This window comes from Crocodylus siamensis, chromosome 2, assembly GCF_052110815.1.
Source record: "Crocodylus siamensis isolate JL-2025a chromosome 2, ASM5211081v1, whole genome shotgun sequence".
Lineage (NCBI taxonomy): Eukaryota > Metazoa > Chordata > Crocodylia > Crocodylidae > Crocodylus > Crocodylus siamensis.
The window spans coordinates 282656996-282675624 of record NC_143396.1 but is presented as its reverse complement, the minus strand read 5'-3'; the positions used below and the strand labels follow the sequence as shown (position 1 = coordinate 282675624).

The 18629-nt window shown below is 43.3% G+C and overlaps 1 protein-coding gene across 1 annotated transcript in view; it reads right to left on the bottom strand.

The window, feature by feature from the left end:
• KCNH5 (potassium voltage-gated channel subfamily H member 5) overlaps positions 1-18629 on the bottom strand; it is a 275224-nt gene that overhangs the window by 66251 nt on the left and 190344 nt on the right. Inside the window, exon 9 of the mRNA XM_090034229.1 lies at positions 8847-9099. Coding sequence (XP_089890355.1) covers positions 8847-9099 — 253 coding nt within the window. The remainder of the gene's footprint in view (positions 1-8846; positions 9100-18629) is intronic.

Below are 18629 nucleotides of genomic sequence, written 5' to 3'. Positions count from 1 at the left end.
ACATGGCCTCCTCTTGCCAACTCAATGAGGCTGCACACAGATCCAGCAAGGCAGTGGCCGTGGATTTCAAAGGCATCCAGAAACCTAGTAAGTCTTTGCCCCACAGAAAAAATGTACAGGAAAATGAATGAATTATGGTTTAATTGGAGTTGGACCCAATCAGATAAAATATTAAAATGGAAGTGATCTGCTAACAAAAGCCCCATTCACAAAGGGCTTGGATGGCATTTACAGGAGGGTCCCTTGTCATCCAACGTCTGAGAAGGGCTGCAGAGGATGTCTTGTCTTGTCTTGTCAGGGGATGCGGCATAACCCTGAACCCCTGGATACAAAGTGAAGTCATAAGACGCTGAACCTGGTCACGAGCCAGTATAACTCCATGAAGAAAATCCTGGTGTGCAGTAAAGTAAAGCTGAGTATCTATGGCACCACGTCAACTGCAGAAAGTAGGTCTGCTCCTCTCAGGTTGCCTGCTGAACCCAAGATTACCTCACGCAGGCTTGCAAAGGGGGATGTACCCATCTATTTATCCTGTTTGTGGCTTGTGTTATGCAGGAGGTTAGAAGAGATATAGTTCCCACTGACCTTACACTATGAGTTTGAACTAGAATGTGAACGAGCCAGCCAAACCCATAAATACCAACTTTAAGGACAAGAGACAACTCTCCACACGACGTAGTTTGATTGGGTCATTTGTATATTTTTCCTTTTTTTACTTGAGTTCTGGAAAATATTGAGTTCTGGAAAATATGTTTCATCATAGAGTCTCTTGGCAGTACAACTAGACCCTACAGGTGATGTTATCAATGAAGAGCTTAGCCAGAGAAAACTCATCACTTATTTGGAGCTCAGATGGGAGCAGAGCCATCTGACAATAACTGTGGGCACTGACAATGGAGTCCTTTTGAAAATCCGGTCCTGCACAAGTAAGTGACGATATATAAATATACGAGAGAATGAAAAAGGCCACTTCAAGCACTTTGGGAAAAGAGCAATGCGCTCAAAACTGGCCAGTGGACAGAGAGGGTGCAGTACAGAGACACAGCTGAAGGCTGGTAAAGCTTCTTTGCTATTATTTTAAAAAAAAGAATGGGGGAGTGGGGGAAGGGGAGGGGAGTCAAACAAAAAGGGAAAAAGTGAGCCAGGAAGAGAAAAAGGTCCATACTGTCACTCTGCTACCAGTCGTCATGTTATGGCAAAGTCTACGCTGCAAGTAGTATTTGGTCTTTTGCTATAATTTGGTGGCTCCTGGAGACAAATAATTACATGAGAATCTCTGCTTTCATGTTATAACAAAAGTAAGTTTCTATCCCTCATGGATGCACAGAAAAACTTGAAATTGTGACCCATTCAATCTTGAAGCCATAAGAACCAAAAAACAATGACCCAGAATTGTTTAGTGTCTTAAAAAAAAAAAAAAAAATCACATGATTTTTCAGGCATTTCCATGTTTTTAGGCAGTGAGATCCATGATTTTTTAACTCCTGGGTCTGGCAACAGTGCATGGAAAGAATAAAAACAATGGAAAGAATGTTACTGTCATAAACTGGCCATGGATCAGACCCACAACACACAAGCTGATCGTCAGTTAAGATAGATGCTTTATATTTTGCTTAACTATTGTGTAGACAGAGGGGAACATATCCCAAACTTGCAGAAAAAATCCCCTTTGACTCTTTGTCAACAACAGCTTTGAACAAGGAGAAACTGAGCTAAAACCTGCAGCATGCTGAGGACTCAGACTTGACCCTTGAAGGCACTAAGAAACATACTTAAATGGTACATCAATATCCCTGGATGCCAGCGATTCTCAACCAGGGTGCTGCAGCACCCCCGGGTGCCTTGAGAGCATTTCGAGGGCGTTGCAGGGTGCCACGCAATGTTAGTGCTGTTAAGTGTGCGGACATGATTCATAAGATAAACCCAGAGATTTCAAATAGGAATCCACAGTGTTAAAACACTGTGATCTCTTCTGGTCTCTCTGAATTCTTTGAAACAAAATTGCTTTATCATTTTTCTGTCATCAAAAAATGAGTGAAAACTAAAAAGTGCCATTTTCCAGGGGGTGCCTTGAGTTAATAAAGTGTCTTGAGTCTGAAAAAAAATTGAGAAACATTGTATCAAGCCCTTGCACAAGTACTTTACAAATTTGGGATCAAAGTGGTCAGTGCCTTGTGAGAACAATCTGCATTATCTGAATTATTGCAGACCTGCTTTTCAATGAGGTGAGCACATCACAGGCTTCATAAGATCATTTTTCTCCTAGGGCATGTGTGCATGACACTTTAAAGTGGGTTAAATGCTTTTGCAGCCCTTTAATGGTGTCAGTGTTTGCACGTGGTGGTGGCATACTGTGCAGTAATTCCAGCCGCTGTAACAAATTCGGTAGCACAATGTGCCTTAAATGACTTGGGGTGCAGCAAACTGAACTCCGAGGAGGAGTTTTAGTTTGCTGCGCTACAGCTGTGGAGCGAAGCACTGGGCTCCGTGTAGCTCCGCGGCTCTGCAGGAAGCCCTGCAGGCAGCCTGGCAGCAGCCCAGGAAGGCAGGCTCTGCCCAAGAGAAAAAAAAAAAAAGGAGGTGAACCTTATCTTCCCCCTCTCCCCCCACCTAGAGCCTGCCTGCCTGAACTGTGCAGGGGCCCAGTGCTTCCCTCTGCAGCTGCAGTGCCCCCTGGGACCACCCGAGCCGGGTGACTGCGGGGGGCAGCTGCCGCTGCGGCGGAGGGAAGTACCAGACCCCCACCACAGCCCAGGGATCGCGCCGCTGACCCGCAGCTCACCCTCCCATCCCCGCCGCTAGAGAAGCAGATAAGTTTGGATGTGTGCACCACACAGGGGTTTAAAGGGACCTAAACCGAAGCAATGTTTTTAAAAACCCACCGCTTCTATTTAGGGCCCCTGCTTCGTCTACACACGCCCTAAGATAATTTATAGCTTTAACTGATCAGAACTCAGGGGACCCTTTTTCTTAGCTGAAATATGAAAAGACTACTCCATAAAATGCTGCAGAGCCCTTAGTAACAGGTACTTCTATTATTAAAATGAGGACGTTTCCAGGGTTAGTCTGTCCTGTTTTACTGTACTACAGAGTTATTGATAAAAAGGCTGCAGTGTCAAAGAGCGGGAGCTATTTAGGGCCTGAGTCTGCTGCAGAGAAGTAACCTAGTGTAAAGCTAGGCCCACAAAAAATCAGAGCTTTAGCACCTGTGAATGGGAGTTAAGTGACATGGAATGGCCCTGACCTTTCATGTTGCTTAGTTTATGTCACACGTGCTATTCTGGTCTCACACGTGCCACAAAGCGAACAAAGGAAATGCTCCTAGGGCTGGCGGATTCCTGCCCCCATCATTTGGGAGCCTGAGATCTGCCATGGCCTGCAAGTCATGCTGACTGCGGCAGGAGAGGTTTATAGCTTGACACTTCCAATGAGTTGGCTCTTAGTAAAGCCCATTTGCTATTCTTTTGGCATCAGAGCACAGTTGTCACTTGAGGTGAAAAATCATCCTTCTTTACTTTCAAATATCTTACTAAAAACACTGAAGACACATGCCATTTTCCCCTAACTTTCATGGCTGGTAATTGGTAAATATTTCAGTTGCCAAATCCACAAAGTAATGCAAGTACTAGGGAAGCATAATTTGAGAAGCCTGCTTTAAAAGATAGCAGGCTGCCCCATGTAAAGGAAGCTTAGCAACTGAAGTTCTGGCTTCCTAGAAAACACTAAATCCAACAAATAACATGGTTGTACTGGGACTATCTTCAGGACTTCCCATAACTGGCTTACATCACATTAAAAAAAAGGCAATTTCACTGAACACAGGAGGGGTTAGGGACCTTACACCAGAGGAAGAATCAGCTATTACATATTCATACTGTCTGGACAATCAAAACTGCCTTTGTTCGAGAGCAGGTACGTCTCACAGTTCAGCTTCTCGGATATTTTTAGCGCTGTTGCATAAGATCAATATTCATGATCAATTCCTAGAATCATGGTTTAAGTGCAGCAAGTTGTTACTTTTCTGCTGGCATAAAGATTTCTTTACACCACGTTAATTAATCTTCAGGTGTAAGTTCCTGTATGAGTTATACCGTTAGCCAGGCTATGAAAGGGAGCTGGGAGTGCAGCATCTGCAAGTACTTGGTTGGCATTGCTACTTCCATGAGACTCTTTGCCAGAAGAAATCCCAGGTCATCACAGCAGAAGGAAGCACTATTTGCCCTGTCCTAGCTGGTGCAGTTTCATTTGCTTGAGGGACTTTGAAACCTCTGAACTTACTGAGGCTTCCCAAGTGGTAAATTACTGCATACAGAGCAGACCTAGCTATACTGCTGATTTCTACTTGCGACTGTGGAAAATTACAAAACAGGCTTCTCGAGGCAGCCTGACTTGCCAGCAAGGTTTCTGACAATTAGAAACAAGATTGCTTGCCCTTCCCAGCTATTCTGGCAGTTGCAGACATGACACATTAAAATTACTGGACCATTTTCAGGACAGTTTTCTCCAGTGAAGGAGCTGAACTTGGTGCGGAGTGAATCTCGTGCTTTAGCTATTAGATCAGCAGCTACTTCACTGGGAAGGTAGAGTATGTCTCAGGAAAATGAAGGTACTAATGAAGAGAACTTAATTGGGCACTGGGGCTTTTTCATTAAGGAATCCCAGGCTTTGCAGATCTCAAGGTTCAATTTGAATTATTCTGTTATTTTACAGGTTTCTATTGTGCTTATTACTGCAGCACCTGGATGGCTTAATTGCATGCAGAACCACAATGGGACTGAACAAAACAGCAGGTCTTGAATCTTGCTATGAAAATCATGGACTCAGGCCTCCAAAGGCTTCTAAGGGAGAGGAAATTCCAGATGGGGAGCCTCAGCTGAGAAAACTTTGCTCCTAAACACAAAGGTGCACGTTCGCCCCTGCTGTAACTTCACTGAAGTAGTTTGGATGGGACTTGGAAGTGGCTGATGCAGGAAAAGGGGAGACGGAGCCAAAGGGTCTGCAAAGGGAGGCATGTACACTCGTGAGGACATGAGGTGCTTTGTAACGGCATCCATCTGGGTTGGTCAGGATGCCCCACAGAGAAGAGGAGCGCTTGGTCTTCGGGCTGAAGCACGGAAGTGAGCCAAGACATCCTGTCTCTGCTTCCAACTTCCTCCGCAGCTTCAAGCAAGCCATCTGCTGGCCAGTGTCACCAAACTACTATGTCCCTGAACAATGGGGTTTGATGGGACTTATTTAATCGATGTAGGCTGCGCACGTTGAGATCCCCAAGTGAGCAGTGCTCTACAAAGTGACAGTATGCATAGGGATGAAAAGCAACGGCTTCTATAGAAAGAAAGGACTGGGGAACCTTTGCAAAAAAGCCGGGTGAGAAAATGGGGGGGAGGTGATGCACAACCATGGAAAGCTCTACATGACTCAAGCTCTCATGTAAGCAGGTCCTTCTGTTTGAGCTGCTCAAGACTGAGCAGATTGATTTAAAATAATAATGTTCCCCCATTTGATCTGTACTGCATCATCTCACATGTCAGAGTGTCATTATAAATCCCTTGGAGAGGGATTCTGTTCCATAACCTTTTTTTTTTTCTTCAGATCAGAGAGAAAATCTCACAATTAATCAGTTCACTATTCTATTAACTAATCTGCCAAAGCCTGAGGAGACTTGTCTAGTTTTCTGATTACCAGAGCAACAGTTTATCTTTTCTTAAGATAGATTTATACCATCTACCAATCCCTCTACCACACAGTAAATGCAACTCTGATTCATTGAATTGCTGTCAGTAGTGTTGGCAGAATCAAAGGCACTTCCAGTAATTAAAGCCGATTCTTTTTAACTGAATGTGGTTAAAGGTCTCTCTGGTCAAACAGAGTATAATATAGATACTGAATTTACAATGTGTAACCGGGAGAAGTAAAGATTTCACAATATTATCCCAAACAAATTATTTTCAATAATAAACAATGGATGATCAACATAATCCATTTAGCAATGTTTTCCTGTTCAATAAACTGATAATTTGCTCTTTGTTTTTATTGTAGCACACTCAAATCATTTGTTTGGTTAAACACAGCCACGCTTTTTCAAAATCCTTTCTTCTTTGAATAGCTATAACCCAGAGAAAGAGATATCCCTTTTGTCACTGAGATTAGTGTTGTGGATGAGAATATTTTGCTATAGAAACTGCGGATTTAGGAGCTTTTGAATAAGGGGCTCAATCCTGACCATGAATAAAGATTAGCTTTTTGTACGACATCTCTCTTTTTAAATGACTTTATATTTACTGGGAGACAGAAAATTTTACTGGATATTTCCAAGTGTTGGTAGGTATTAACGTCAGCTCAGATCCTCTTCCAGCTAGAAGGAATTAGTTTGGTCTCGTAATGAACTGAGAACAAGTACACACACTGGAGCATGTACACACATCTGATAATGGGCCTGGTACCTCTTTTGGACACACACTTGTCTTTGTATTTTCTTTTTTCCCCACTTTTACTCCATGCTGTGACCCCAAAATGATGCCGTAAAGAACTGCATCAAAGCCTGTATTCCTTCCTACATTTATGTGAGCAATTGTGCAGGTATTTCCTTTCTGTCCCTCTTCCATTATACTCCGGCACAGCAGATGGGCGTAACAATAGTTCCTGGTCTCCCTGGAGTCCCTGCCCAATGAAATCCAAGACAAACAGAAGAAGACTTCATGAAATACAGCCACTGAGCTGTGGGTCATGTACCACAACCCCTTCAGTGGGGACTTGAAGGGGTGCCACTAGAGATTCTCCCTCCCCGCGCAACATATAAAGGAGAATTTTTGTTTGAACCTCTCTTGGGCACCGCAGCTCAGCGGCACATTTCATGTAGGCTGTGCCTCAAAGGAATTAAGGAATTAATTCAGGGAAATCCAAATAGTCCCTTCTGTCTTTATAAGCTCTGAGCATATAGAAAAAAATGCTCAGCTGGGATCATAGCAAGAAAAGAGAATTCATTACAGTCTTATAGCTATACAGTCTTCTATATCAGTTAGGTATCCAAGAGTGAACTCTGTGTTAAGATCACTGCTACCGACCCAGTTCTGCTCTCACCTAAACCAGACCAGTTCCCTCTGAAGTTAGTGAAAGGTCTGCATTAGGAATAGCTCAACCAGTGCTGCCAGATCTGCATGCACAAGGAGAGCATTAGTGTTAAGTTTAATGTTGCTTCTCCAGTGTTGACTGCTTGGGTGCACAACTTCCTCTGACTATAATTGCAGCCTAGTTGGTGTTAGAAAGATTTCTCTTATCTATTGTGTGCCAGGCCTGAATAGATGGTATATTTCTGCCTCTTCCTGCTTAACAGAAACCCTCTGTCCTTATCCCTTTAATTGCCTAGGTAGGTGGGCACTTTATTTGTACCCAAGATATATCCAGGCACTGGAGGCAGATCAAGGGTCAAGATAAGACTGCAGAGTGAATCACAGGTAATCCGTGCAGTGGATGCAAGCAACTGCATTCGTGGAACGGGAGGAGCCTAGATCAGCCCTAATTCACATGCTTATCTGGGCTCAAAATCTCAGTTCATTTTTGTTGGTAGCATATTTCTTTGGGCTAGGTTTCAACAGCGACAATTTTCACCGTGTGACACAAGTTCTTCATGTTTCATTCCCGATTCAGGAGAAAACTCAGCTTTGATGCATGCGTGAAAAGCTCATACTGGACTGCGGACAAGAGAACAGGTTAACATGGACAATGCACTCGCAAGAGCACAATGAAACTGTAGACATTTCTTCCAGTATGATATGTAAAGGATTTCAAGCACAGGGGTGCCATTCTGTTGTGCTCAGAGACACCTTTGCTGTGACCAGTGAGCCAGAATGGGCAGAAAGAGTCCTCCTACAGGAATAAAACACGACAGATTTGCTGCTAGAGGAGCCTCTCTGGAGACAAAACATCTCAGTGCTGTGACAACCACTAGTCTCTCCTGGTCCCAGGGCACTGTTGCTGTCCCCCTAGGCAAGACCAGCTATTATTTGAAGGTAAACAGAAGGAAAACATTTCCAAGCTTCACTGCTCAAACCGCTTCTGCTCAGACAAAGCTCATCTGGTATAGGCTGTTCACATATCACTCTCCTCCCTAGCTCCCTTCTCTCTGAGTCTAAGACTGAATTAATCAGAAAGTGAAACTATCATTAAGAAAGCAGCTTCTTAATATGTATCACCCTCAGGAAAGGAAATTCTAATTTTCCTTTCCTGACATAATTGCATCAAGATGCTGAAGCTAAGCATCATTTTGTGGCCGGTTGCAAAGTGGTGTTTAGGACTTCTGAAAAACTGCAAATGAAGTCTGTAAGATCTGTCCAAACAATTTCTTCTCCATCCACATATGTCACCTTTGATAACTACTTATTTTACATGCGTCTGTTCTTCAGTTTGTAGCCTCTACTTCAAGGTTTACCAAGATTCAGAGCCCTGCAGGACAGCTCTGTTCCACAGGGAAAAGAGACCTAAATAGAGAAGTCTGAGCCTTATATAGCGGTCTTAATGACCTAACAGGGCACGGCTAAACGTTCATTATTGTGCTTTTGCTAACGCACATTAAATTTAGCACCTTCGTTGTGAGGTACCAGAAGAAAGGGCATTTGCTTATTTTAATATGCATAAGTGAAAACACACCTTTTTGTGATGCTCTAATCCATATTAAAATAGGCTAATGAGCATTAAAGTGCATGTGCAGATGCACCCACAGATCATTTGATATGCCATTGCTTGAGTTACTTTCATTTCCAACAAAACATACATACAATTTCTGATAGTGCCCCCAACCTCCTAATTGTTTGTGGACTTTACAACCATTGCAGTAATGATTACAGTACCTAAAATAGCCACCACCTCATCATCCTGTATGACTTCTAGGGATCCTGACACCACAAAGCACAGAGCATCCACACTTTCACCAGCATGGTAGATGAGGTCTCCTGGAGCACAGTGTATAGTCTGAAACTCCACAGCCAAGGCTCGCAGACAGCCGTCGCTAGCAAGTCGAAAGGCGGGGTGCTCGTTAAAAACCTTCCGATTCAGATGTACGCAGATATCTGCTCTCATGTCTTTGGGGCAAATTGAAAGGACCTGAATGAAGAAGAGAAAAAAAGATCAATTGGGAGCACAACACCTGATCAACAGGGGTTTTAAGAAACTGCTTAACAAATGAAACAAGAGCAATGCACCTCTCCAGTCTTTTCATTGTTGTCACTAGCAGAAAATGTGCAGAGAGATTTTTTTTACCCTCATCTGTGAAATCAAAGTGAGACCTCTTTGGTGAACTACTCCAAGGACCTCTAATGCTAGTCCTCTACTAATGTAATCTAATGACCACTACCGAGGACTAACTAGGGTTTATAAAGTAGATGCCTGTTTTCAGCTACATCTAGTAAAACAAACAGCTGTTTGTTCTCAATATTTGTCTTGGGAACGTTTTCCTTACCATTTATTCAGATAACACTCCCTATAACAGCACTAGATGTTTAAGAATAATGTGGCACCAGGATACCAGCATACTACTATTCACAGGCATATTATGATGATTACGCCCCAGGTTCACATATGTTCTGGTATATGTACAAAGCATGGCAGACCTTCAGTCGCATCAAGCCCTGCCTGCTTGTTCAGTATGAGAACTTCTCACTGTTCATAGACTCATAGAATCACTGAGTGGGAGGGGACCTAGACAGATCATCGAGTCTGACCCCCCGCCATGGACAGGAAGGAGCACTGGGGGGGCAGGGGTCATAAGACCCCAGCCAGGTGCCTATCCAGTCTCCTCTTGAAGATCTCCAGGGAAGGTGAGAGCACCACCTCTCTGGGAAGCTTATCCCAGGCTCTGGCCACCCTTACTGTGAAGTCGTTCTTCCTGATATCTAACCTAAACCTATCCTCCCTCAGCTTGTGGCCACTGTTCCTGGTGACCCCAAGGGGGGCCCTGGTGAACAGACTTTCCCCGAGTCCCTGCTGCTGGCCCCTGATAAGGTTGTCGGCAGCCACAAGATCCCCCCTCAGTCTCCTCTTGCGGAGACTGAAGAGATTCAGGTCCCTCAGCCTCTCCTCACAGGGCTGGCTGAGGAGGCCCTCAACCACACGAGTGGCCTCCTCTGGACCCTCCCCACGTTCTCCACGTCCTTCTTGAAGTGCGGCGCCCAGAACTGGACACAGGACTCCAGCTGCGGCCTGACCAGCGCCGCACAGAGGGGGAGCAAGACCTCTCTGGACCCGTTAGTGATGCCCCTGTTGATGCAGGACAGGGTCTGGTTGGCTCTGCCTATTGCTTCATCGCACTGGTGACTCATATTCATCCTGGAGTCAATCCTGACTCCAAGATCCCTCTCTGCCTCTGTGCTGCGGAGAGTGTCAGCCCCTAACTATAACCATAATGCTGGTTCCCTCTCCCCAGGTGCAGCACCCTGCACTTGTCCTTGTTGAACCGCATCCTGTTCAGATCCGCCCACTTCTCCAACCTATCCAGGTCTGCCTGGACGCGGTCCCTGCCTGCCAGTGTGTTCACTTCACCCCACAGCTTGGTGTCATCAGCGAACTTGAACAGGGTGCTCTCCACACCCTCGTCCAGGTCGCTAATGAAGATGTTGAACAGCACCGGCCCAAGGACCGAGCCCTGGGGGACTCCGCTGCCCACACCCCCCAGGTCGACATCGACCTGTCCACCACCCCCCTCTGGGTGCGCCCCTGGAGCCAGTTTGCCACCCATGTGACCGTGCGTTCGTCAATATCATAGTACTTAGGGTCGGAAGGGACCAAAACAGATCATCAGGTCTGACCCTCTGCCCTAGGCAGGAACGGGTGCCGGGGTCATATCACCCCAGCCAAATATCTGCTCATAAGAATGCAATTTTGGGAGTGAATGGGTTGTTCCCCTATTTCTAGTGTTTCAAAGGTTTCAGAGTCGACTTTGGTTCAACTGTACATAGAGCATGACTGGTGCCATGCTCACCTTCTTTAAACACCAGATCATCTTCCCTTCTCTCACCAAAACCATGGCAGCTTCTTAATATCTCTCCTTATAATTGGCATTAACATTTCCTACAGCAACTCCTAATATAAAACAAGCCATCACAAATGGCATTGGTCTGCTGCCACTCTTGGCAACCTTGGCATCCATGATTCCCTCTCTGATGTGGACAATCTGGGCAATAGCAGAGAAGTGAAGCATGTGGTGAGAAAGCCAAGGAAGCAAGACTATTCCCTGATCCTGTGCTGCTGAATTGACAGGGGCACAAGATATATCACTGATGTTTGCACATTTAAATCAGGTTTCCACAGATGGCTGGCAAGGTGCAAATCACCTAGCTAACTGTCCAGCCTGTACAAATGTGAGCTATTCAAAATGCCACTGCTGAACCTGTTACTTCTTGGAAAAGGTGGTTTCCAATAAACTTGAGAGAGATCATCATTTATTTACGTGTACTAAACTAGCATCTAAGCAAGATCAGAACTCCACAGTGCCAAATGCTGTATAAACACCAAGACAGTGCCTTCCCTAAAAAGCTTACAGTTTAAATAAGATGGTAAAAGAGTTTCAGGATTAAAAAAATACAGTAAGAAAAAAGAAAAGTTAACCAAGCACAGAGCTAAAGAAAAATAAAAGCTATGATTTTTCAGTAATTGTAAGAATTGGACTTGTTAAATGTGCATTAAAAAATAGCACCTTTTCTCAAATTTGCTCGTTATGATTTATTCGTATAACTCTAGTATTGAAATCCTTACACATAGGGTAGCTCCTTTTACTGGGAACACTCTTTTAAGGTTTACAAGAAAAAATGAGTGATAGGATCCAAGTGATGTCCAATGGACATAAAATTAACTACACTCTGGAAGTCTTGGATACAGAAAACTGAAGATCAGTACAACACTGAGCAAGTTCTCCACTTACTGAAGTTGGCTAGTTTGTTCCACAGATGCAAAACAGTCACTAGTCTATGAACCATTTTCCTGGTGCTTAGAATGTTAATAACCATTTTAGCAGAAAGATTGAGATTCAGGCAATGCTGAACCAATTTTCTGGATGTATATTTGTGCTAATGCAGCAATTAAACATGTTATTTTAATTTCTGTTTAATGATGGGAGAGCTCCGTTTTAAAACCACATGATCTGATGTTATTGCTAAAGGAACCAAGATGTAGAACTGGATTTTAATTAATAATATTGAGATCTTTCCTTGTTCAAATACATCTAAACCATTCTGCTATCAAAAAGACTGAAAACCCAAAAGGAGAATTTATTATCTTATGCTTCATAGTCTTTCAGGCAAAGTAACCTGTAGGGCGATAAATTCACAGATGTCAAGGTCAGAGTGGCTGATCTCCTATAAAATACAGCTCACAGAACATCCCACGGTAATTCCAGCATCAACCCTATAGTTTTTGTTTGAGCTATAGCATCTTTTCAGAAGATAGCCAAGTCTTGATTCAAAGCCTTCCAGTTATGTGAAAATCCACATCGTCCCTATAGACATTATGCCAATAGCTTTTTCCTCATTACTGGAAATGTTTGTTTTATTTCCATCTGGTCTGAATCTGTGCTTTTAGCTTCCACCACTTTATCAGTTATGTTGCTTCTGCTGAAAAGCCTTCTCCTATCAAAAATATATTCCACGATAGGGATTTTGTAGACTGTAATGAAGTCATCTGCTCTTGAATAAGCAAAAAAGATGGGGCTTCTTAATTCAGTTCTTTATCAACTGGGATAATCTGGGATCCCACTAGAAACACCCACATGAGATTATTTCCCATGAACAATATACCTTTTAAGATCTATCTAAATAGATTTTAATCGATTCAACATGGCCTACACTAATTTTATTTAATGCTGTTTTATCAGAATGCCATACCCAACTAAGTCAAACGTCATACAGAAGTTCATTATGGTATCACTAAAAGCCCCAAGTTTGTTTGACAAGTTATATTTTGCATACAACCATGCTGACTTGCATTAATAATGCTACCTTCCTGTAGTCCTTTACTGATTATATCCCATTTCAGTCTTTCCATGATTTTACCTGACACTCTGGCCAATTAATTATATTATACCCTTTTGAAATACTAGCACGAATTTCTTTTTTTCTAATCCTCTGAAATTTCTCCAATATTCCAATGTTTATTATAAATGAACATCAGTTGCTCAGGGAACTCAGCAAATTCTTTTAATACTCTAGGGTGCAAGTTATCAATGGCTACTAATTTAAAAATGTTTAGCTTCATTACTTGCTGTTCATTTCTACCCTGGACACTGTAAGGGTTGAAGTGCTGTAGCTGTGATGGTCCAAATACACAAGAAACAAGGACTTTTTGGCAATATCTTTTATTAGACCAACCATGTAGTTGGGATGTATGCTAGACAAGCTTTCAGGCACCAAGTGCCCTTTCTTCTGGTTGCTGATGGCATAGAAAACATTTTCTTATCATTCTTAGGTATGTATACGTCATCCAGCTCCTTTCCAATAAAACTTACTGAAAACTTCTGCCTTTTCCGAATCAGAAATGGCAATTATACCATCCATATCCATATTGGACTTATGCCATTGTTAGGAATTAGTTTGCTCCTAATATAGTTCATTTAATAATGTAATTGGTTTGGCTAACATAGGCCAAGAGCCTTGACTTTCAAGAGCCTTGATACTCTGTGTCCATAGTACATGCTGTAATCACATTATGACTTTGGTTTGCAAAGCCTGTCTTCTGTTTTTCTTCATTTCAGAGGCAAAAAAAAAAAGGTGCGGGGGGGGGGGGAAGAGGAGAAAGCGTGAACTAAATACCACTGGAACTATAATTACCATAATATATTACAGTAGAAGGCCAACCTGAAAGATTGCCAGAATTCCTGCATCTTTTTTTTATTGTTGTTAATATAAAGCAATTAAGTCCATCAAGGACAAAACATCCTCAGATTTCCTCAAAATACAGCCCACTGAATTAACAATACAGCGTGAAAATTGATCACTTTGAGTCATACTCTTTTTTGTAGCATTGTAGCACAGTAACAGAAGGTATGATAGAGTCCACTGCACGGAAGAAGCCAGTTGAGTAAATCCCGCAGAATTCAGTAATTAACTGAACTCACAATCTAAGAGACTCCCTTTTAGAAAGTGATTCTCTTAACAAAACGTTACCGCGTACAAACTGAGAGAGACATTCACTTTTCGACAAGGACAACAGTAAATGAATAATGAGCCAAGATCTGGCCACAGGCTGAATATTTCATTTTTTTTCCTGTTCTACAATTTGTTCCCCCTTGAACTGAGAACACAGGATGAAAATAAAGATAATGAAACATAAGAATGTATTTTGTGTTAAAGGATTTAGCAAAGCGTCTTATGAAATAAAAGTAAATGGGGAAATACTTAGGGAGGAAGAAGAGAGAGAAAAGTCAGATAACTTGAATATTAACCCATGAATTCTTAGCTTAAGTGCAGAACTCTACAGAGTCTGGCTAGAGTTTAGCATAGCTACTTTCTGAGTGTACATATTCTAGCATCGAGCTTTCTGAAAGTGTCCCATGGAGACCACCAGATCCATGAACATGACTCAGGGATCTGCTGCAGTAAAGAAGATCTTTGGGTGGAAACACAGTTCATTTTTCATTAAGACCGAGGAAGAACTTTCTGAAATACCCAAGAAAGAGACAATGGCTTCCCCTTCAGAACCTAAGACACCCGGAGCAAGAACTGGGCATCTGCATGCTAAGGTTTTAGACCAGCAGTTGGCAACCTTTGAAGGTTGAAGGCCACAATGACCCAACTTCAGTCAGAGGCAGGTGAGCAAATGGGTGCTAGGGTCCAGCTGCTGTCACTGTTTCTTCCCACGGTGGGATGGGGAGAGTGACCACCACCAAAGTCCCTGCTCCCCAGGCTGGATCAAATGGCTCCATGGGCTGCAAGCTGCAGGTTGCCAACCCCTGCCTTTTCACAGATTTAACCTGGGTAAAGTGAGGTAATCCCCGTTCAAAAAAAACCCAAAAACAAACCGAACTATGAACACATGATGCTACACAATGCAACCCTAAAAAGTAATTCAGTATATAAACCAGCAGCAAACGTGATGCACAAAGTGTAGGCTTAGGTTTGGTTTGTATGTGGCCCTTCTCCACTTCAGCCACCTACCATCTCACATTATTGCTAGTTGATGGTGACCCTTATCATGAACAGTATCAACATCCCCTAAGCTGCAAACAGTTCTGGCAAACCTGTCTCTCATCTGGGAGAACAACGTGGAGCTGTTGCAGATGGCCAAAGCCTCATGGAAAGATGGCAAAGCGTGGCAACATGCATCCTGACTCTGACACTATTGGAGAAAGCTGTTGATCATATTCTGAGGACCGGCAGGTCTTGGGATAAGTTGGCCCTGGACCTTCTTACTGACAACACATGTCTTGTGCATGGCAGGATCCACAGCAGATTCACCCATGAGAATGTAGCTTGAGATGGTCCAGTTGCCAGCTTCCAGATTACTCCTGCCACTTGCCTGTCCACGGACATCGGGCTGTCCAAGCACATCAGGCTGTGGGTTTGCCTTTCAAGTCCTCTGTGCAGATTTCCTGGAAGATGGCCTCCCTCATCCTGGAGTTCTTCCACCACTGGTAGTTATCCCATGACTACAGCACAAGCTCATTCCACCTGTCCTCACTATTTTCCAGCACCCAGAACCTGTGGCAACAGACTGCAAATAGTCCCAGAGCAAGTGATCCTCATTTGCAGCCAGAATATCTTTATTATCACAGCAGTATATCGCCATGAAAGAGCCGGTGGCACAGGCTCATTCAACACTGCTAATGAAACCATTTGTCTTGGCTCTTTGGTGCCAGCCATGCTGCAGCCTGATTTGCAACTGCGCAGTAACGCGTGTGAGAGTTTGCAGAGACATACATTCCTGGTAGTGGGAAAGTCTGATATCTCATCCCAAGCTGGTACTGGCAGATATGCAGGTGGTTAAGGAGATCAAGGCAGGAATGGCTCATGCTGCACTGTGACAATGGTGTTGTCTTCTTCCGAGACAGAGACTGCCAAGTAAACCACGGTTTTTTTTCACTGATGACACTGGGAAGTTGAACCTGGAAGCTTCCAAACACCTCCTTCAAATGCTGAACTCTCTGCTATGGCACAGTACAATGTGGGAGGCAGGGATCCCAAGGAGGCTGGGATGCCAAGCCCCGGGCTGCTGGAGGACTGTGTGGTGTGCCCTACTCCACGTGAATGCTCGATTTCACAACTGAACACAAGCTGCTTATCTGCTTGGGGCAGCCGCGTGCAAATTCCTCCTGTGTCAAATCACAAGCTTAGCTTGTCACCATCCACCTGTTCATTTGTCCACACCCTAAAATGTCTCCTTTGATCTCACCATTTTTAATCTGACCTATATGCAAATGTTATAACGCCAATAAATGGCAGTGTGCATCTCAGTGAGAGACAGCGCATTGTAATTCAAAGGAAAGGGTATTCTCTAAAGCCAAAGTAGCTAGCTGCCTAGCAGAACACTTTCTTGATGTTTACCAGCATTATATGCTAGAGGGATTACAGATTCCATGTGACAGCTGTTTCTACTCTGCCTGTATTTTAGGAAACATATCAAAAAGCGCTGAGACAATTTCCAAAGAGGAAAGATTTTTTCCTGAGGAGTCGTCAAGACTTGTTTTTAGTGGAGTCCATGTTCTATAAACAGACCCATATACATTGGTTCCTGACTGCGGCACTTCATTGCTTGACACCTTTGGAGCACAAGTCTAGGAGGACGTACACTGCAGAGCCAAGATGCCAATGCTACCAAAAGAGTTGCTATGTAAAAAATGTAAGAGTTCACAGATCTCAGAGTTCACAAACAAATATCCCATGTGGATCTGAGCGCCTTAAAAGAACACACTCGATGACCTTTTGCTGCGGAAGATACCTTAGGTACATAAAGGGCACCCAACAGAAGGCAAAGTAGACTCTCTAAAGGATGCTCTTCATCAGCTGAATAGGCTGTGAAGACTGTGGTACATTTTGTGTCACAAGTGTGGGGTGGTATCACATGCGCGCAGACACCGATCTGTAACATATCAGCATCTGACTACTGGAGTTAAATCCAGTAGTGTGAACCCCAGGTGCTGGAACATGAGCTTTCCTTAACTTATGGCAAGAGGTAATATAGCGGATAATGAGCATCTTCTGCGTGAGAAATCCACCCGGAACCAGTGATTACAGAGCACTCAAAATCTGATCTTGTCGGCCTCTCCTGGCTTACGTCCACAGAGGATATAAGGCCCGATACGACCACAGCAGATGGAAAGATTCAATGCACGTTGGAGCCTGGGACAGAAGATGCAAAGTAATATCCCTGCATGCTGCCTCTTTAGAAGGCAAGCAAGATGTCTGGGTGAGCAGCCAAAGATTTGTAAGAGCAGTGGTAAAAGCACTCAGATAAGTGGTACAACACTTCCATGCCTCAGTGCTATATATTTGAGATCTGGAAGGGAAGAATTCCCAGGGAAGTTCAGTCTGATCCCCCCCGCCCTCCCAGCATTTTCTAAGCATACTCAGGCAGTTTAAGATAAGCCTCTAGAATAGTTCAAAGAACTCTCCAGGGAGCAGAGATTATAAAAAGAGCTGGAGGAAGAGCAAATGAATCAAAACAAAGACTCTGTGGATTAAGAATGTGTACAAATAATGTCTGCTAGAAAGGTTTTAAATATTTCTTAAATCTCCTTCAGTTTGAAAAGGCTGCTGGATAGCTTAGTGAATATTGTCAAATCTGTTAAGACGCGTTAACAAAGGGGGCACCAGGCTGATAAATTACAGACTGCTGCAATTTGCAATTCTCTTTCAACTTACTGAATTCTCACATTCTCGCTGCACCAGCTATAATGATTTATTTACTGGTGGCAGAGTAAAGCTTTATACAGCCAACTTTCACATAAGAAAAACCCTCTGACTTTTGACTGGTTAGTCCCCAAACCAATTCCTTCCTGCTGGGAAAAGGCTAGCAAGGGCTCGGCTTTTAGAGAAGATCAGCAGACACAATCACAGTCAGGTTTTTTCCAAAGACCGTAACTCCCATTAGATACCCAGCTAAATTAACTGGGAATCTGTACAAACTTATCAAGTCAGGTGTCAGGCATTGGGGTCTTCTGCAAATCTGGCCAAAAGCATTACAACAGGCATTGAATTAGCTGCTAAAGATGGAGAGTTAAGAAATAGATGATATGCAAATCACTGAGTACTTTCATACAGCAAATCAGATCATTTTACGAAGAGCTAAAATGGGAGGGAGGAGAGACTAAGCAGGTATTAATCCCACATGCATTTGGATAAATATAATATACTGGATTGAAGAGGCTGGTATTCAGGATTTAATTTACACAAGGATGGCTTGGTATTATTTAGTTATACTGCCAAACAGTCCAAGGTCACTTATGTGGTTTGTTTTAAATGTTCAGAGCAACTGATCTGTGAATTGGGGCTAATTATTTTTCATACAAAAAAATAAAAAAGAGAAGGAAAAAAGACAATGTGAGAGTTGTACTGGTGACCAGAGAGCTGAAACAGATTTAGTAATGCAGAAGCAACAAAGGCAATTTCTTAATTGGATAACAATACAAGTGTTGGAGACACTCAAAAATT